This window comes from Typopeltis vanoorti, chromosome 3 (genome assembly GCF_054136105.1).
Source record: "Typopeltis vanoorti isolate ZY-2024b chromosome 3, IOZ_Tvanoo_1.0, whole genome shotgun sequence".
Classification (NCBI taxonomy): Eukaryota; Metazoa; Arthropoda; class Arachnida; order Uropygi; family Thelyphonidae; genus Typopeltis; species Typopeltis vanoorti.
The window spans coordinates 92,997,210-93,015,228 of record NC_143551.1 but is presented as its reverse complement, the minus strand read 5'-3'; the positions used below and the strand labels follow the sequence as shown (position 1 = coordinate 93,015,228).

The 18,019-nt window shown below is 32.8% G+C and overlaps 1 protein-coding gene across 1 annotated transcript in view; it reads left to right on the top strand.

The window, feature by feature from the left end:
- LOC150108389 (polynucleotide 5'-hydroxyl-kinase NOL9) overlaps positions 1-18,019 on the top strand; it is a 148,310-nt gene that overhangs the window by 118,803 nt on the left and 11,488 nt on the right. The window contains exons 12-13 of the mRNA XM_090415794.1: positions 5,950-6,022; positions 17,480-17,613. Coding sequence (XP_090271920.1) covers positions 5,950-6,022; positions 17,480-17,613 — 207 coding nt within the window. The remainder of the gene's footprint in view (positions 1-5,949; positions 6,023-17,479; positions 17,614-18,019) is intronic.

Here is an 18,019-nt window from a genome sequence, read left to right as displayed (position 1 = left end):
CACCTTTCTGCTTCTTACACACACAGAAAAATTACTACATCTACATTCAGTAGATTGTACAGATTGATATTTTTTTCTCAGATATTGCTTTCACATGATGCACAATGTATTCATGCAAAGTTTTGCTGCATTTGGATCACTGAGTGGTGTCCCACAAGGCCTTAAACTAAGATACTTTAATTTTGATTGCCCTGACTATACAAATCTTTTCACTCGAGAAATGGAAAAGTGAAATCACTGTATTACTTTGAAATATTTGAATTACAGAACATGATACAGTACTTGATGAATGTACTATATGTCCTCTAAAATGTCTAGAGGTGTCTGGTATGCATCCCTAACCTGATTCAGTGTTTATCTCAATTTTTGCAACTTAATCTTCTAAAGTTTGATTTTTGTTTTGAGTTTACTTTTATTCTCCGGTAATATTTGTATATTCCAATCTAGATTTCAACTCCATAAGTTGCTTGACTTAGATTCTTTTTAAATTTTTTTTATACATATATTTCTTTTCTTCAGGATACTTATCTTTACCTTGCTCAAAATTAAATTGTGATTTCCTGTCTCAAATGCTATGTATATTCTTCTATCCACAACATTACTATGAACAAAAAACATAGACTATTCTTAATGTATGTCTTTTCTCCATGTGAAATTTGTGCATATCCTTAATGATGGTCTTAATAATGACAAATCCATGCCCCGAACAGAAATCCAGGAGGTACTCATCATTATAATTAGCTTTACCATTTCTCCAAACTTTCCTAAAATATTTGTGTCTGTTGTTTAGTCTCCAACTACAATCAACATTTCGATTTTTCTTTATGCCAGATTCCTACTGTAATGACTAAAAAAAAATAAATAAATAAATAAAATCTCTATTCACCCTGACTTAGTGGAACCTTCTGTAGGATCATAGATGCAATAAGTTTCTTTGTCCAAATTTCTCATTTTTTAAATTTGTCCCATGTGTTATTCTGCATGAAATTTTCTGCAGTTCAAGACATTTATTATTATCATTATCAGACCTGAAAGGAGTCGGGGACTCATTGAAGGAGGACATACTTCACATACAGCAGCTGCTATACCTTCTCTTAAACCCATTCACACTTCAACAGGCAAATTCACTTTAGAGTGGAATAGGCTTCTCACCCCTTTCTTAACTGCACACAAACTTAACTTTCAAATGCCTCTTGTCTGCTTCCCACCTTCCATATAATAAAAATTTTCATCAACCGATATTCTATAACACAATCTCAGAAGTTTATAGATTTTTATCATATCATGTGTATTTCTCATGTGTCTGTTAGTATTTGTTTTCCACATACTCTCAATCTGTTCTTGTAATCTACATCCATAATCACGGTATCATCTTTGCTACTCTTGTTGGCACACTTTCCACAACTTCTGTATTCCTTTGGAACCTAGGAGACCAAATAATAGACATACAGTAGAAGGTGAAGTCATATCAGGGCCTTGCAAAGAGGTAAAATGACTTCCTTATCCATACATGTTGGTTTGCTTCATCATCACAATTATCTTCTGAATTTTAACTTGCTTTTAACTTCAACTTCCTATCCACCTAGGCCTCTAGATGGGTCATGTTCTCCAGATATAATCCCATGAATATAATATGCCGTTGGATATCTCATCACACCAAAATGCATAACTTTATATAACTTTATACTTATTAATATTGAATTGATAGCCATTATCACTTCCCCACATTTTCAGCTTATTCAAATCATTCTGTAAATGCTTATATCAACAACATCTCTGATTGACCTATCTACTTATCTTTGCATCAGCAACAACAGAAAAAAAAAATGGACATCCCCTGTCAGGTTCTTCCCAATATCATTAATATATAGATTAAACACAAATGGTCTAAGGACTGATTTCTGGGACACACCACTGGTCACCTTAAATCTTACAGATTCATACTCTCATATAGCACATTCTGATATCTGTCCGTCAATAACTTATATTCCACTCCCATATTTTCCAGTTTATATAACAGTCTTTCATGTGGTGTCCTATCAAATGCCTTAGCAAAGTCCAAAAGAATCATAATGTATCAATTCCCATTATCCAACTTGCTTTACATTATTATAAAATAAGAGCAAATTTTTCAGACATGACCTGCTTTTAGTAAACCCATGCTGTTCTTTGTAAAGTATAACATGTCTGTCAACATATTTCTGCAACCAAGTTCTTACCAACTTCTCTAAAATCTTCAACAGCACTCCAGAGATGCTGATAGGATGGTAGTTAGATACATCAGCTTTTACACCACTTATGTACAATGGGAGTCATACATTCTTTTAATTCCTGTGGGATCTTTCCTGAGCTGAGACTCAAGGTATATAAACATGTCAAGGGCTAAGACATTTTGGCTGAATGTATGCTTTAGCATGTGTTCTGATATCCCATCTGGATATCTGAATTGATGTCCAAGTTGTGCAAACAGCTCTTGAACCTCCTTCTCATGTACATCTATCTCTTTATCCAGTGTAGTAGTAGTAGTAGTAGCAGTGTACACTGTTACATACACTAGGTTAATAGATCTTAGCAAGGTGAGCTCTCATTTTTTGCACATTCACATCTGCTTCTAACACATAGGTACTGTCTGCATTTACTAAAATCATTCTTTCACATTTATTATTTCTTTGACTTGAAGCATAACAATAAAATTCTTTTGTGGAGTCAATTTATTTTCATACTCCAAATTTTCTTTTCATATAATACTTCTAACTTTTCTGCCCTGTATCTTATGTATTTCATAACTCCTCTCACTGATATTATCATGATATTCCTTCCACATCTTCTTGTGGGATTTCTTGCTTAATAAGATTGTATACCCATTTCACTCCAACCCTATTTGTTCTTCTAACTCTAGGAACACATTCAGATAATTCAGATTCATTTAAGCTTCCCATGCATTAACTGATATTTTTTACATTCAATAAGCAATTCCATTAGATCAATGATAGCATTCTGTTAAGTTTTTCATAAATTTACAGCTTTGTAGTTTAGCACGTAACTCGTTCTAATTGGAACATCCATACAGTTTCTATTTCATTCATGATCATTGTCACCAACTGGTGGAAAAACAATCACATATTAAATGACATCCCTACTGTTACTGTGATCAAATCTAACACTTATATTAATTTTTATTGGAAGAATAAAACAGATGTCTAAAGATGATAATTAACTAACTTAAGTTATTTAGCCTAATTAAATTACTTAGCCAGTATTTTGTCTTTGTCACTGAGGCATCTTCACAGACACAAAGAGTTGTATTGAGCACATGCACACAAGCACACTAGAAGGAAGGCAAACACAGGCTGATTTTAACAGTGATTTCCTATAATCCTAATTGGTACCCTCCATGGTTGCTATGATTTTCCATAGCATAGTCTGTCACCATAGAATGAATGTAGTGTAGATGAAGGATGTATTTTCTGTGTTCTTCCAGATGGATATTGGCAATTCTTGTTTGTCCAAAGTATTCTAGCTTTGCAGGAGGAGTAAGGGATGCTGTAGACACTAGGATGATGAAGAGGATATTTAGGTGAGCAGATAAGGGTAGCCACTTTTTGGTAAGGCCTAAAGGATGTTTTAAGGATGCATGCAATTTTTTCTGAGGCGTCTCAGATGTAGAGAATGGCAGTGGATTTTTTTTTGTGTTTTTAATCTTTGTTTATTTATTTATTTATTATTATTATTATATATTTTTTTGGCAGTGTTGGGAAGCCATTGACTAAAAATGTAATTGATTTCAGTGGAGAGGCTGTTGTGGTCCAATCAGATGGTTCTAACTCTGTTTGCTAAGGTTTTGATAACAGCATACTGCTGGGAGTGTGATGGGGTGGATGTACCTACCAATTTGGAAAGTTTTTCTATATACTGAGAAGGATAAGGATCATTTAGGTAGCTGAGTAATTAGAGTCCAAGAAGGGTAGACAGACGGTTATTGTTTTCTTTTCAATGGTTGAAACAGATCCTCAGGTGTTGGCTGTTGAGGTGAGGTGTTCTAAAAACATTTCTAATGTATCCCACCATGTGACCATATGGAGAATACATCATCAGCATTAGCATAACCATATTGTGGGTTTGAGAAGGCAGAGTTTAGGGTTGTGTTTTCAAAATTGGAGGGGGGGGGAATAAAGAGTCTGAATGAGTTCTGAAGTTTCTTTTAGGGGTACATTATGAATAAGGAGGCTATATCAAAAATGACTTTGATTGTCAGTATCTCTGAGGATCATATCTTCTCCAAAGGACAAGCTTCCACATCTCAATTATCCAGGTGTCTACCAGATTCCTTGCTCTTGTGGATTATCTTATTTTGGACAACAAACGGGAAGATCTGCTTTTATTTGGCCAGCAGAACACAAGTCTTATATTCAATACCTTGAGCCTGAACAGTCTGGACTTGTGGAGCATGCTATCAACACTAGACACAGTGTTCATTGTAACAAAACAACAGTCCTTCACAGAAGTCAGTTCCTCATGGAATGGCTTTATAAAGAATCATGTGAAACTTTACTTCACTCTCCTAACTTAAATAGATCTGATGGTCTACATCTATTCTCTGTGTGGGAAATAGTACTTTTTAAATCAGCTAATCTTTCCTAACTTTATTTTATTTAATTGTGTGTATATATATATATATATATATATATATATATATTATTTTGTGAACACACAGACTACAGTCATAAAAATACAGCAAGGAAGGCACCACCTTGCATCACTATCTCCCTAGTAATCTGCTGCAACCCTCTCAAAGAGAGGAAGCTACAGAGTCAGATCAGATATATTATTTTATTTTTTTAATAAGTTAGTAAATTTAATGACCTTTTTTAGTAATCTTACATTAGCTAATTAGGTGGCACCGTTTGGAATTGTTAGTTATTGCTCGAGCTTTTTACGTGTACTGAGTATGCTTTTGATACTTATATGAAAATTATACTAATAAAATAATATTTTATGTGAGTTTATTCCAGTATTATAATTTATTTAAATTAAATTTCTTAATTATGGAAAAGACCTTTCTGATCATGCTTTTCAAACATGCTATAGAATTGATTGGAAAGGCATCCATTCCTTACACCATCTCAGAACTTGGCAAGAAAGAAAATTCAGAAACACCACCGAGGTGATAATCCATCATAAGTTTTTTATTTATTGTTTCAATTATTTAAATTTTGCTCTTTCTCTTGCATGTGTTCCTGATGATGATTTTGATATAAAGATCAAATTGTCAAGTGTTATTTTATCTTAGTTTTAAGTAAAGTAATTGCTTTAACAAAGATGTGTGTCTCCATAATTCTACACAGTGGATGCTGACTGCTGGGGAACCATGAAAGAAAGAAGCATGTTAATTAAGATACTTTTTTCTTTCCTGGTTACCCAGCAGTCAGCATGAAAGAAAGAAGTATTTTAATTAACTAAACTCTCCTTAATTGGAATGAAGAATTAAATAGATGTCAGGGACATAAGGTACATACAGTACTCATTTCAAAAGGTTTTTTGTTTGTTTGTTTGTTTACCTTTCTTTTTGTTTTTATCATTTTTTTTCTATGGAGATTACTAGTAAAAGTTAGGGACTAAAATAGTAATATATGTATGAATAAATTAATATCATTATGTACATTACAAATTATAAATGTGGCTGTAGTTTACATGCATTGTTTCTTCTACTGAATTTCATATATATTTCCATTTGTGTATTATTATGTCATAGTTCCATAGAAAAGTAGTCAACTTAGATTTTGTGCCAAAAGTAAGTTTTGTTCCATTAAAATGTAGTTAATTTAGAAAGCTAGTTGACTGAGAACCATGAAATTCACCCATTTTATTGTATTAAAATAGAGCATAACAAAAATATATCACATTTATTTTATTTGCTTAATTAAATTCAGTTAAATTTATTCTATGCAGATTGTGGAAAGTGATGATCCTACATTGCCAAAGCTTGTTATAGGGAGTCCATGTAATATTTGTTTTGGATTTGGTAAGTTTAATTTATTTGTATAGCTTCAATTTCATTTTTGGAATGTATTTTTTATGAGAAGCTTGTTTGTTAATTAAATTGCATGAAGATTATTTATAATAATTTTCATTATTATTATTATTATCATCAGAATGTCAAGAACACATCAAGGAAGGTTGTAGATCATCCACACCAGCTGTCATACCTTTTCTTAAACTACTTCACACTGCATGCACTCATTACTTCAACATGCAAATTGTTCCACTCACTGCTCTATGAGAGAAAAATATTGCTCTCCTTTCTTTCTTAACTACATACAAGCTTAAACTTCCATTGGATGTCCTTTCCTCACCTTCCTTATCTTCCATATTTTAGGTTATCTACTGCTGAAATGTTTTAAAACATTTCAACAGCAGATAACCTAAAACACCCTTTTAGAAGTTTACAGACCTCTATTATATCACCTTCTTTCTTCTATTTACCAATGTCTGCAGTCCACATTTTCTCAATCTGTCCTCATAATCTATATTCCATAATCCCAATATCATCTTTTGTTACTGTTCTTTGCATCCTTTCCACAACTTCTTTATTCTCCTCCAAATCCAAAGACCAAATCTGCACACAGGAGATTTGTAAAGAGTCAGACTTTCTATAGTCTTTGTCTTTTTTGACAAGGCTTTGTAAAGATGCAAAATTACTTCCTTATCCTTACATATCAATGTTCATTTCAACATTGCAATTATTCTAAGTTGTATTTGCAATTTTTGCAATGTGACCTTTGAAGTTCAGTCTCCTATCGACTAGAACTCCACAATCACTATCCTTATCAATTTCTTGTAACATAATCCCACCAATATAATATGCTGTTGGAAATCTCATCATGCCAAAAGTGCATAACTCTTACTAACATTGAATTGATAGCTATTATTGCTTGTCCATTGTTCCAGCTTATTCAAATCATTCTGTAAGCATTGTATAACTGTTGTTCAATGTGTCTATTAATGATGCTTATAACTAAAGATCTAAATTAACTTTGTGGTTATCTGACCCATAGAGGATGCCATGTAAGAACATTAGTTCTATTGTCAATCACAATTTGATTTTTTTTTTTCCTCAGTTATGTAATTTGTTGCTGTGTGCCTATTGAGTTATAATTGTGCTCTGATGATTCTGATTAGAAAACCAGCAAAATATTAGTGAATTTAATAAATATATATATTTTCCTCTCTTGATAGTGTTTATACCGTAAAACATTATTATGAAATATATTAATGATATAGGGAAAGACTCGACTGGAGATGTTCAGTTATTTGCTGATGATGATGCAAAGATAGGCTGTGCAATCGGGAATGCTACTCATATAACAAATGTTTCAACAAAGTAACGGTATCAAGTATATCCATTCCCTTTATCCAACTCAGCCTTAACATTATTATAAAATATGAGCAAATTCATTAGAGACAGCCTCCCTTGAGTAACCAATGATTTTCTTTGCAAAGGCATTGCTTGATATCTTGTCCATCAACATATTTCTGTATGTGAGTTCTTACCAACTTCCCTAAAATCTTTATCACCACTCCATAGATAATGATAGATTGATAGTAAAACACATCAGTTTTTGTTTCACTCATGTGCAATGGACCTGTTATACATTCTTTCCATTCCTGTGGGATCTTTCCTCATCTGAGACTCGAGGCATACAAGCATGTCAAGGGCCAAGCCTTTTCAGCTGAACATATGCTTTAGCATATGTACTGATATCCTATCTGAATTGATCTCCAGGTTTTGCAACAGTTCTAGAACCTACTTCTCATCTACCTATATCACTTCATCCAGTGTAGTGGTAGCAGTGATCCTCATTATTTGAATAATGTCATCTCATTCACTAAAGTTATCCTTACATGTTCATTTTTTCTTTTACTTTCAGCATAGTGATAAAATAATTTTTCATTACCTTTAGCCTTCGTAGCCTTTTTTTTTTTTTTTTCATACTTCAGTTTAGCTTTCTGTACAGTACTCGTAATTTCTCTGGCTTCAATTTGTATATTTCATAATTCCATAACTCCTCTTACTCTTATTCTGACGATATTCCTTTCACATATTCTTCTGGATCTCTTGCTTATTAAGGGTGAACATCTCTTTCACTCCCATCCTATTTATTCTTAAATCACTAGGACACTTTCAAGTATTGCCTTGTTTAAGCACCTTTTCAAATCTTTCCCATGCATTGCAGATATCCTTCCTATTCAGTAACTGATAACATTGGACTTAGTATTCTTCTGAGTTTATTTTAATTTCTAGCTTTGTAATTCAGCATGTAACAACATCTAACTATGTGGACATTGTAATTGGAATGTCCACATATTATCAGTCACCAACTGGTAGCAAAAACATTCACATTCTTAACTGAGAATCATAACTGAGACTATGATCAAATCTAACTCTTTGACCTCAAGTTCATTCTTTTACATACTGCTTGAGAAAGATGTTGAAAGGATTAAACTAAATTTATTATGCTTGAGAAAGTTGTCTTGCAACAGCTCAGTATATTCTCCTTCATTATTATCATGATATTTTTCTTCTACCTAATCAATGTTTGGATAATTTAAGTCACCTATGATGATTGCTTGCTTAGTACCCATCAATTTAATTGATGATGCCTTCATGCTATTTGAGGCTATCCTCACACCAGATAGCCTCAAACTCACTGCTACTTGGGACATTATTACTATTACTGCTTTCTATCCTAGCTGGACACATGGCATTAGTAGTACCTCTCCCTCCTCTTCTGTCCTTTATATCCTTTACACTGAATTCTAATTACTACGTCTGACTCTGATAGCCATGTTTCACTAATGCTGATAATCTTTCTCCTCTCTCATATTATATTTATTTTTACTTAAATCATTAGTTCCAGTAAATAATACCATCTTTACTTTTCTTTTGTTTCTCTGTTATATTTTCCACATCTTTAATTTTTGCTCTGAGAACTTTGGTGTAATGACTCTACAAGTGCAAATTTCTTAATCGAATCACCATACCATATTACTTCTTTATTTTTATATTCTGACTGACCGACCTTATTGTTATTATAATTATTCATTCTTACTTTATTGCTTCAATGCTTTCCTCCTTGTTCTGCTCATTTTTTCTTATTCTGTCTAAGTTTCTTGAATCTTTCCAGACTTCTAAGTTTTTAATTGTCTAATGATTTGTATGAATCAGGATATTTCAAACATCAGGTTATCCTCTCTTATATCTTCAACAGTGGCATTAACTTAACAATATATCTACAGTTATATTATGAAAAATATATTGTGGAGACTGAATAATGATGGAAGAAATGGTGAGAATCTGTGTGTAAGAGCGACTACATTAATGTAACTGCATTAATGGTGGAATAGGTATTATTATTATTATTATTATTATGGAAATGATTATGCAGAGAGATCAATTTTGTGTTCATCTGGTTTGGACCTATTAAGCATGTGCAAAAATGTTTGCATAAGTAAGGCACTAGATAAGCACATCTTCTCCAACTGTGTCATGCAGTCTACAGACAAGAGTATGCAAAAAAGCATGCAGGTAACTTATTATGTCTCTACATGAATGCTAGGAGTATTAGAAACAAAGAGGTAGAACTTGTTGCCTTGGTCAGTACATTGGGACCCTCATATTATAGGCATTAGGAAGGAGAATGAATTAAAGAAGCCAAGAAATTATATTCTTAGTTTAATCCTTAATCCAAGTGTAAGCCAACAAATTTGGTACGTGAAGTATATTCACAACAGCATTACTTGTATATAGAAGCCTTACATCAATTGCCTTAGTATTCCATAACGCAAAGCACATCTCCTTTGGGACAAGTATAATACAGCTAATTCTCTTTTTTTTACATGGCTTTTTTTTTTACATTTTGAAATAACATGGTTTAGAAAACAAAAGCAATTCAGTTCTATTTTTACGATGTATATTTTGATTTAACATGGTTCAAATGGTGCTTATTGTTAATATTTCTGTATGAATTCAGTTCTGTTAAAAAGGATATTTCCATTATAATTATTATTTCCTAGTGTGGTACATATATACTTAAACTTGAATTTGGGTGGGGGGGGGGACTCTTTCCATGTCTTAAATATCAGGGATTACTCTACACTACAGAATGTAGACAAATGCCAAGTAGAACTTATATAGCAAAATCACAAAAAAGTGTTGGTTGCTTTAAGGCATCCAAGGATCGTGTGACTATTATTTGCAGCAATGCTTCAGATCATATATTAACAACACGTTACCAGAAGGCAAATAAAAAAAAGGTTGGGTTACAAAAGAAATTTTTAATGAATGGTTCCATCAATGTTTTGTTCCAGAAGTTAAATGCTATTTGATGGAAAAAAATCTGGACTTTAAAATTTTATTGATTATAGACAGTGTGCCTCTCCATCCTGTTTTAGAACACCCAAATGTGGAATTTTGTTTTCTGCCACCTAATACAACATCCTTAATACAACCACTGGACCAGGGTGTGATCACTACCTTCAAAACTTACTACATAAGAAGAATATTCCAATACATTTTGGATAAACTAGATAAGGATAATTTACTGATAGTTATTGATGTGAGGAAGAAATTTTATATTTTGGATTGCATCAAACTTGCTAAGTTGGCATTATTAGAATGGAAACTATTAACTTTAAATGCATGCTGGAAAGTTACTTGGCCAGAATGTATAAAAAGGAAAAACCCTGTATCTTTGCATACAACTGAATATCCCAATATTATCAGATTAGCACATGCAGTTAGCAGAGAAGAATTTAATGATTTTTTGTCTGCAGATATTGAAGAATTGACAAGGCTGTTAGTGATGATGAAATAATAGCTGTCCTTCAGAATCTTGATGAAAAAGAAAAAAGTGATGATGATGATGAAGAGATTCTACTCACTGCAGGATTAATTAAAGAAGGGCCTCAAATGGCTAGTAAAATTGCAAAGTAATTTTCTTACACATGATCCAAATACTGAACAAGCTGAACAGTTTAAACATGAACTGAAGTAAGGTATAGTGCGATATGAAGAATTATACAAAGATCTAGTCAGAACAAGATTTTAACGATTAATTATAAAGTTCATGGTGAAAAAAAAAAAAATCAACCTTCAGAATTATTGAAAATTAGTGCTAATTTAGTTCCTTTTACTGAAGAAAACGTTTCGCCATTGCAGTATGAACAGGACAGCCAAAGTGTTTCAAGTGATGGAAGTGATTTAATTCCAGTCTCACACAAAAGAATGTGGCTACTGTCTGAAAGTGGCAAATAAAATTTAACTGATAACCATATGCGTGGGTGTATTTGGACCTTTTCAAATTTCTGTTTTATTAGTGATGACACACTATTTTATTTAAGAGATGCATATATATATATATGTATGTGTGTGCGTGATCGTAGGCTTCTACTCGGTTGTTGTGATGCATTTTTAAAAAATAGATTTAATGACTTAAAAAACCGAGATAACTTATAAAGATTTTAATGAGAATAATACAACTAGTTTCGGCTTATAAAAGCCTTCATCAGGTATTCATAAAGGAAGAGAATAGTAATAAACATTGAAGTATCTAAAAAAACTGGAAATTACATGTAAAAATTGCCACACATAATTGATACATAAAAAACGTGTATTTTTTCAACTCGTTCTAACAGGCATGCCATTGTTTATTGCAAGTGTGCGTGCAGGCTCATGTGAACGCCAATATTGAATAATTGCAGCATGGCTATCTAGGATGTTATAACTCAAATTGTTGTTTAAGTGGACAGGATTCAGCAGGATTTCCCTTGATTCTACGATTTTTCTTTCAAACTCATCATCACAGCGAAAAATATTTTCTGATCTATCCCAGCAAACGGAGTGGCTTTGTTGATCATCATTAGGATTTTGAAAAAAGAACATGACTGGATAACGCAGTTGCATATGATCTTTTTTGTAAGAGATGTCTCTCTTATGCTCTTCTATACGTTCAATAGATTTGTTCGTTTGTCCAAAATAAGGGATATTGCAATCGCACCATAATTTATATACACCTGGATATTTTAGGTTGTGATGAATAGGCTTTGGATGGCTGATTAGAGAATGGATTTTAAGCAGTGTGGTGAAGAACGTCCTGATGTTGTATTTTTTAAGGACTTTAGCTAATTTGTTAGAGACTGTGCTAAGGTATGGGATGGAGATGCTACCTTTAAAATTAATAGTTTCTGTTGTGCACTGTCTAGAAGGATCCAGAAGAAATTTCATAATCGTTTTTTCAGAGTATCTATTTTGTTTAAAGATAAGAGAGAGCTGATTTATTTCTTTTTGTAGTTCATCTGGTTCATTCAAGAGAGAGCATGCTCTGTGTCCTAAGGTAGATATAGTTCCATGTTTTTGTGGTGGAAAATGATGAGAAAGATTATGCAGATATCTATTGGTATGAGTAGGTTTTCTGTATATAGAGATTTTTAATCTTTCAGAGCATCGTGTAATCCAGGAAAGGTAAGGAGTTATTATTTTCTAGATCAGCAGTAAATTTTATATTAGGATGTTGCATGTTAAGATGATGAAGAAAATCTCTGAGAGATTTGTACCCGTGATTCCAAATAATGAAAATATCATCAACATATCGTTTCCAAACTTTTGGTTTAAATGAGAAGGAAGATATGGCTTTCGTTTCAAATTCTTCAAGGAAGATGTTAGCTAGAACTGGGGAGAAAGGATTGCCCATTGCTAGGCCTTGTTGGTAAATGGAGTCCTGATATCTGAAGTAACCAGAATGAATGCAATGTTTTAATAAAGCAAACATCCTTTAGTAATGTAAGTACCTCGTCTGGGAAATAAAGATATAATAATATCTTTATTTCCTAAGTAAATAAAGATATTATTATATCTTTATTTCCTTAGTTAGTAAATAAAGATATAATGTCAACTTGCTAGAATGTCATTTTCATTGATGGGAATATCTTTTATATGAGAAACAAAATCTGTAGTGTTTTTGATGAAAGATGAAGATTTATTGGAGAAACACTTGAGGTACTTTGCTAGATATTTGGAAAGTTTATACGTAGGTGAATCAATTCCTTCCACAATTGGGCGAAGAGGGATGTTTTCTTTATGTATGTTGGGAACTCCATAGATGCGTGGGATAAGAGGATGTAGAGAGTGTAAAGAGAGGCGAACATTATGAGGAAGTTCACTCGTAGTCTTTAACAAGTTGTTAAATACAAACAAGTTGTTTGTATGGTTTTGTAATTCTCTTGTAGGATCTTCCTGAAGAATTGAATATGTCAAATTATCTTCAAGTAATTGAAGCATTTTGTTATGGTAATCTTCAGAGTTGAGGATGACCGTGGAATTGCCTTTATCTGCAGGTAAAATAATAATGTTACTGTTCTTTTTAAGATTTTTTAGGGCTTGTCTTTCAGCCAGAGAAATATTATCTGTTGGAGGTTTAGCATTATTGATAATGAAAATCGATTCAGTATGAAGAAGTTTCGCCAAATGATTAGGAACGAGTGAACTTGCCTTTTCTATTTTTGTAAGAAGAGATTCTTTAGGGATAAATTTTGATGAGGGAATGAAATTGAGACCTTTGCTAAGAATATCCGTTTCCGCATCCGTTAAAATATGAGAAGATTTGTTCACTACAACGTTTTCAGGATTAATATGGGCTTCACTATGATCAGATCTGTTTTGTATCCTATTTAGATTATTAAATTTCCTGATAAGAGTATACTTATTATTATTTTGTATTCGTGTGGCTTGTGCTTCACTGTTAATGATAAAATCATGTAAGTTATCATTATCCATAATTTCTTCAAGTTTTTGAGTTAAAGATCGTTTAGTGCTGAACAAAAAAGCTAAACAACGTTTTGTGTCTGAAATTCTTTCGCTGAGGAGATCCATCTTAGCTTTACAATAAATTCTTTTAGCGTGTTCCATTGTTATCTTTTCTTGAAAAGAGATGAAATTAGGAAAAACCGTATGGAACTTACAATGTTTGAGGAATACTAACCTGTTTATTTTCGGTCCTATTTTCTTCAATGTTTTTTTAAAATTCCTTTTTATGTTAATTAGAGATGCCTCATCATTTAGGCTATAGATGTGATCATAGGCTTCTACTCGGTTGTTGTGATACATTTTTAAAAAATAGATTTAATGACTTAAAAAATCGAGATAACTTATAAAGAAATGTTATAAGTTATCTCGGTTATATTTATAAGCTGAATATGTTATAAGTTATAACATATAGGTTATATGTTATAAGCTGAAACTTATAATACAACTAGTTTCGTATATAAATTTCTAAAATATCCAGGTGTATATAAATTATGGTGCGATTGCAATATCCCTTATTTTGGACAAACTGACAAATCTATTGAACAACGTATAGAAGAGCATAAGAGAGACATCTCTTACAAAAGATCATATGCAACTGCGTTATCCAGTCATGTTCTTTTTTCACACAATCCTAATGATGATCAACAAAACCACTCTGTTTGCTGGGATAGATCAGAAATTATTTTTTGCTGTGATGATGAGTTTGAGAGAAAAATCGTAGAATCAAGGGAAATCCTGCTGAATCTTGTCCACTTAAACAACAATTTGAGTTATAACATCCCAGATAGCCATGCTGCAATTATTCAATATTGGCGTTCACGTGAGCCTGCACGCACACTTGCAATAAACAATGGCATGCCTGTTAGAACAACTTGAAAAAATACAATGTTTTTTATGTATCAATTATGCGTGGCAATATTTACCTGTAATTTCCAATTTTTTTTTAGATACTTCAATGTTTATTATTATTCTCTTCCTTTATGAATACCTGATGAAGGCTGTTATAAGCCGAAACTAGTTGTATTATTCTCATTAAAATCTTTATAAGTTATCTCGGTTTTTTAAGTCATTAAATCTATTTTTTAAAAAATATATATATGTGTGTGTGTGTGTGTGTGTGTGTTGTTTGAAAATAGCTTATTGTTCGTATCAGGTTTTCACATCTGGAACCATTCTTCTATTTTTTTCATATGCACCGTATTCTTTTTTACCCGGTTTTCATTTACACGATTTTTTCTCGAATCAACCTACCGTGTAAATGTGGAAGAATTGGGTGTACTATGCATTATGGGAAGGGCTACTACTTAGACCAGTTTCAAACTTTCAACCTTTATTGAGTTATTAACACATCTCAATAAAGATATATACAGGGATACCTCTCCAAAAACTCTGAGTGATCTACAATCACTCTGAATCTCATTGAGTGACCCTAAAGGATCACTACTAAACTCATCACTCCAGGACAGGGAACTCAGTGGCAGGCAAAAACTCACCACTGAGCAGTCTCTCTACTTTCTAGAAAGTAAGCAAACCAATTATGAACATTAATAAATGTCATCAGTGGAAACTAGACTCAGAAGGATACCAACTAATAACCAAAAGGATATAATAATAATAATTATTATTATTATTACATACATAAATTGGTTTTTTCATTTACACTCACTTTTTTTTCTTCTCATAGGTAGTATCTGTGCATATGTCTGCTCTGATATTTCAAATCAGAACATTCCCAACTAAAAATTTCTCTCTCTCCACCCCATTCTCTGCTATCTTTATTGCTCTCCTAATGTTAGACTTGACTGGTTGACATAGTGGTTAGCATACCCATTCTCAAACATTTGAACTGGTTGCAGGTTCAAATCCCATTGCAGTCATTGATGTTTGTATAAAACCGAATAAGAAACTCAAAGATTGGAATCAAAAATAAACTATAAAAGTATCGGTGATTACTAGCATGAGCTAATGCAAGTAGTCCTAGTACGTAGTACAATCTCGGGCAACTCGCAGCAAAGGTGGTAAAGTTCTGATCGCTATTCTTGGTATTTTCCATAATGTAAAAACACATTTCCTAGGAAATGTATGCTGTTATTACATTATGGTGGGAGGTCACTACCCAGACCGGTTTCAGCCTTTTGTGAGGCTTCATCAGTGAGTAGCTAGACCAAATAGATACCAAAGGGTATAGCGAAAAGAACTTATATACTCTGCTATACGAGGTCAAAAAGGTGCAACCATTAAGTTACTGAAATATAAAGAACCAATAGGCTTCATTTTGGCGATATAAGTGGTATGATTTTGTATGAGTTATTATTATCATTATTATTATTCACAACTCTCCAAGTAAAAAATCTAGCCCTCACACACTTACTAACCACACTTTTACTCCACTTCCAGGTATGACCTCTTGTTCTGTCCCTCTAGCTAAGTGCTGGCACATTTCCCATGCATCAATCCTATAAACCCTTTAAGCAACTTAAATGTTTCTATCTTATCCATCTTTTTTGCCTACCAACCAATTTCTGCAGTCCACATACTCTCAATTTATCCTCATAGGGAATGCTCCACAGACCACTTACCATCTTGGTTGCTTGTCTCTTAATCCTCTCCACCACTTTCTCATCTCCAACATCCCCAGTCTGGATTACTAAGTACAGTAATCCAGATGTGGACATATCAGAACCTTATAAAGAAAAATAACAACTTCCTTATCTGTACTTATTAGTATGTTCTTCAATAGCCAAGTAATCTTATGAGCTACCCTAGCAATCTGCCCTCTAAACTTCAACTCTTTGTCCACTATCACCCATAGAGCTCTAGTTTCATCTATTTCCAGTTCCATCGTGGTACACAGCTTGTAATCATTTATCTGACAGTGCATAACTTTACATTTCTCCACAGAAAACTGATATCCATTATCTTTTGCCCATACTGACAGCCTATTTAAATCATCCTACAAGTTCTCCACATCACCTTGATTAACTGTTACTATTGTGACACCTTTTTCACCTTGATGTATCACTTTTGGATATTTATCCAGCAGCCAAGCTCCTATCCACTTAACCAGTGTTATATCCATCTTTGCAAAATCCACCAGAATCATTGTGTAGCCATTTTCCTTAACAAATTCAGCTGTCACTCCATTATAAAAATATTTAGTAAATTACTAAGGCATGACTGATCCTTTACAGAGCCATGTTGCCCTCATAGCGTATCATATCCTATCCGCCTTTGATATATTTGAAATGTTTTGCGTTATTCCCTGAAAATATCTTAAAATTCTTTAATTAAAAAAAAAATGAACAATTTAGTGTAGGTGGGTACTATTGTTTGGCTGAATCGATTTTTCTGAATTCTGGTTGAAACATTATCTGAATGTATGGTATTGGAACATATGTTTGAACGTATGGTATTGGAATGTATGGTAACATGCAATCACCAAAAATAGTACTGAATCCTTCCTTTATGTAGAAAAGGATTTTGTATGCAATCTCTTTAAAGGACGGTTTATATTAATTGTAAATATGTTCATTGTTTAAAATGAAAATTAGGTAAACCTGATATAACAAAATACTGTTTGCAAAAAAATTTCTTTAATTTTAACTGTGTGTATTCTAGGTATTGTTCGGAGTATTGATTCTTCGAAAAAAGTTTTTTATATTACCACCCCAGAACCACCTACCAGACTTCAGCAGGTAAATGCACTTCTACAAGGAAAGCTAACTCTTCCTAGTGAAATATTAAAGCAACAGGTAGGGGATTGTTTTTGTATATATTTATTTTATTACTAACTTAATTATATTGGTAATTTTAATTAGTAAAATATAAAATATTTTGATCATTTATAATAATTAACTTTTTTAGGTGTTTAAATTTTATTTCAGCTGTTTTTAAAGCAATTGTTTATCATTCAGGAAAGATAAATTTCTTATTGGGTATTCAGATGTAAACATCCATTAAGAATCCCAAATACAAATAATTTAGGGCTGTTCTTTTTGCTTACAGATATTTGCAGGTTGAATAATCCATTATTTTCCATGGCCTCAAAGAATGGAGAATTGTTATGCTTGTATACTAATGTACGGAGTATCAGAAATAAAGGGGAAGAGCTTGTAGCATTGATTGAATCAGTATGACCCAAGATAATTGGCATAAGTG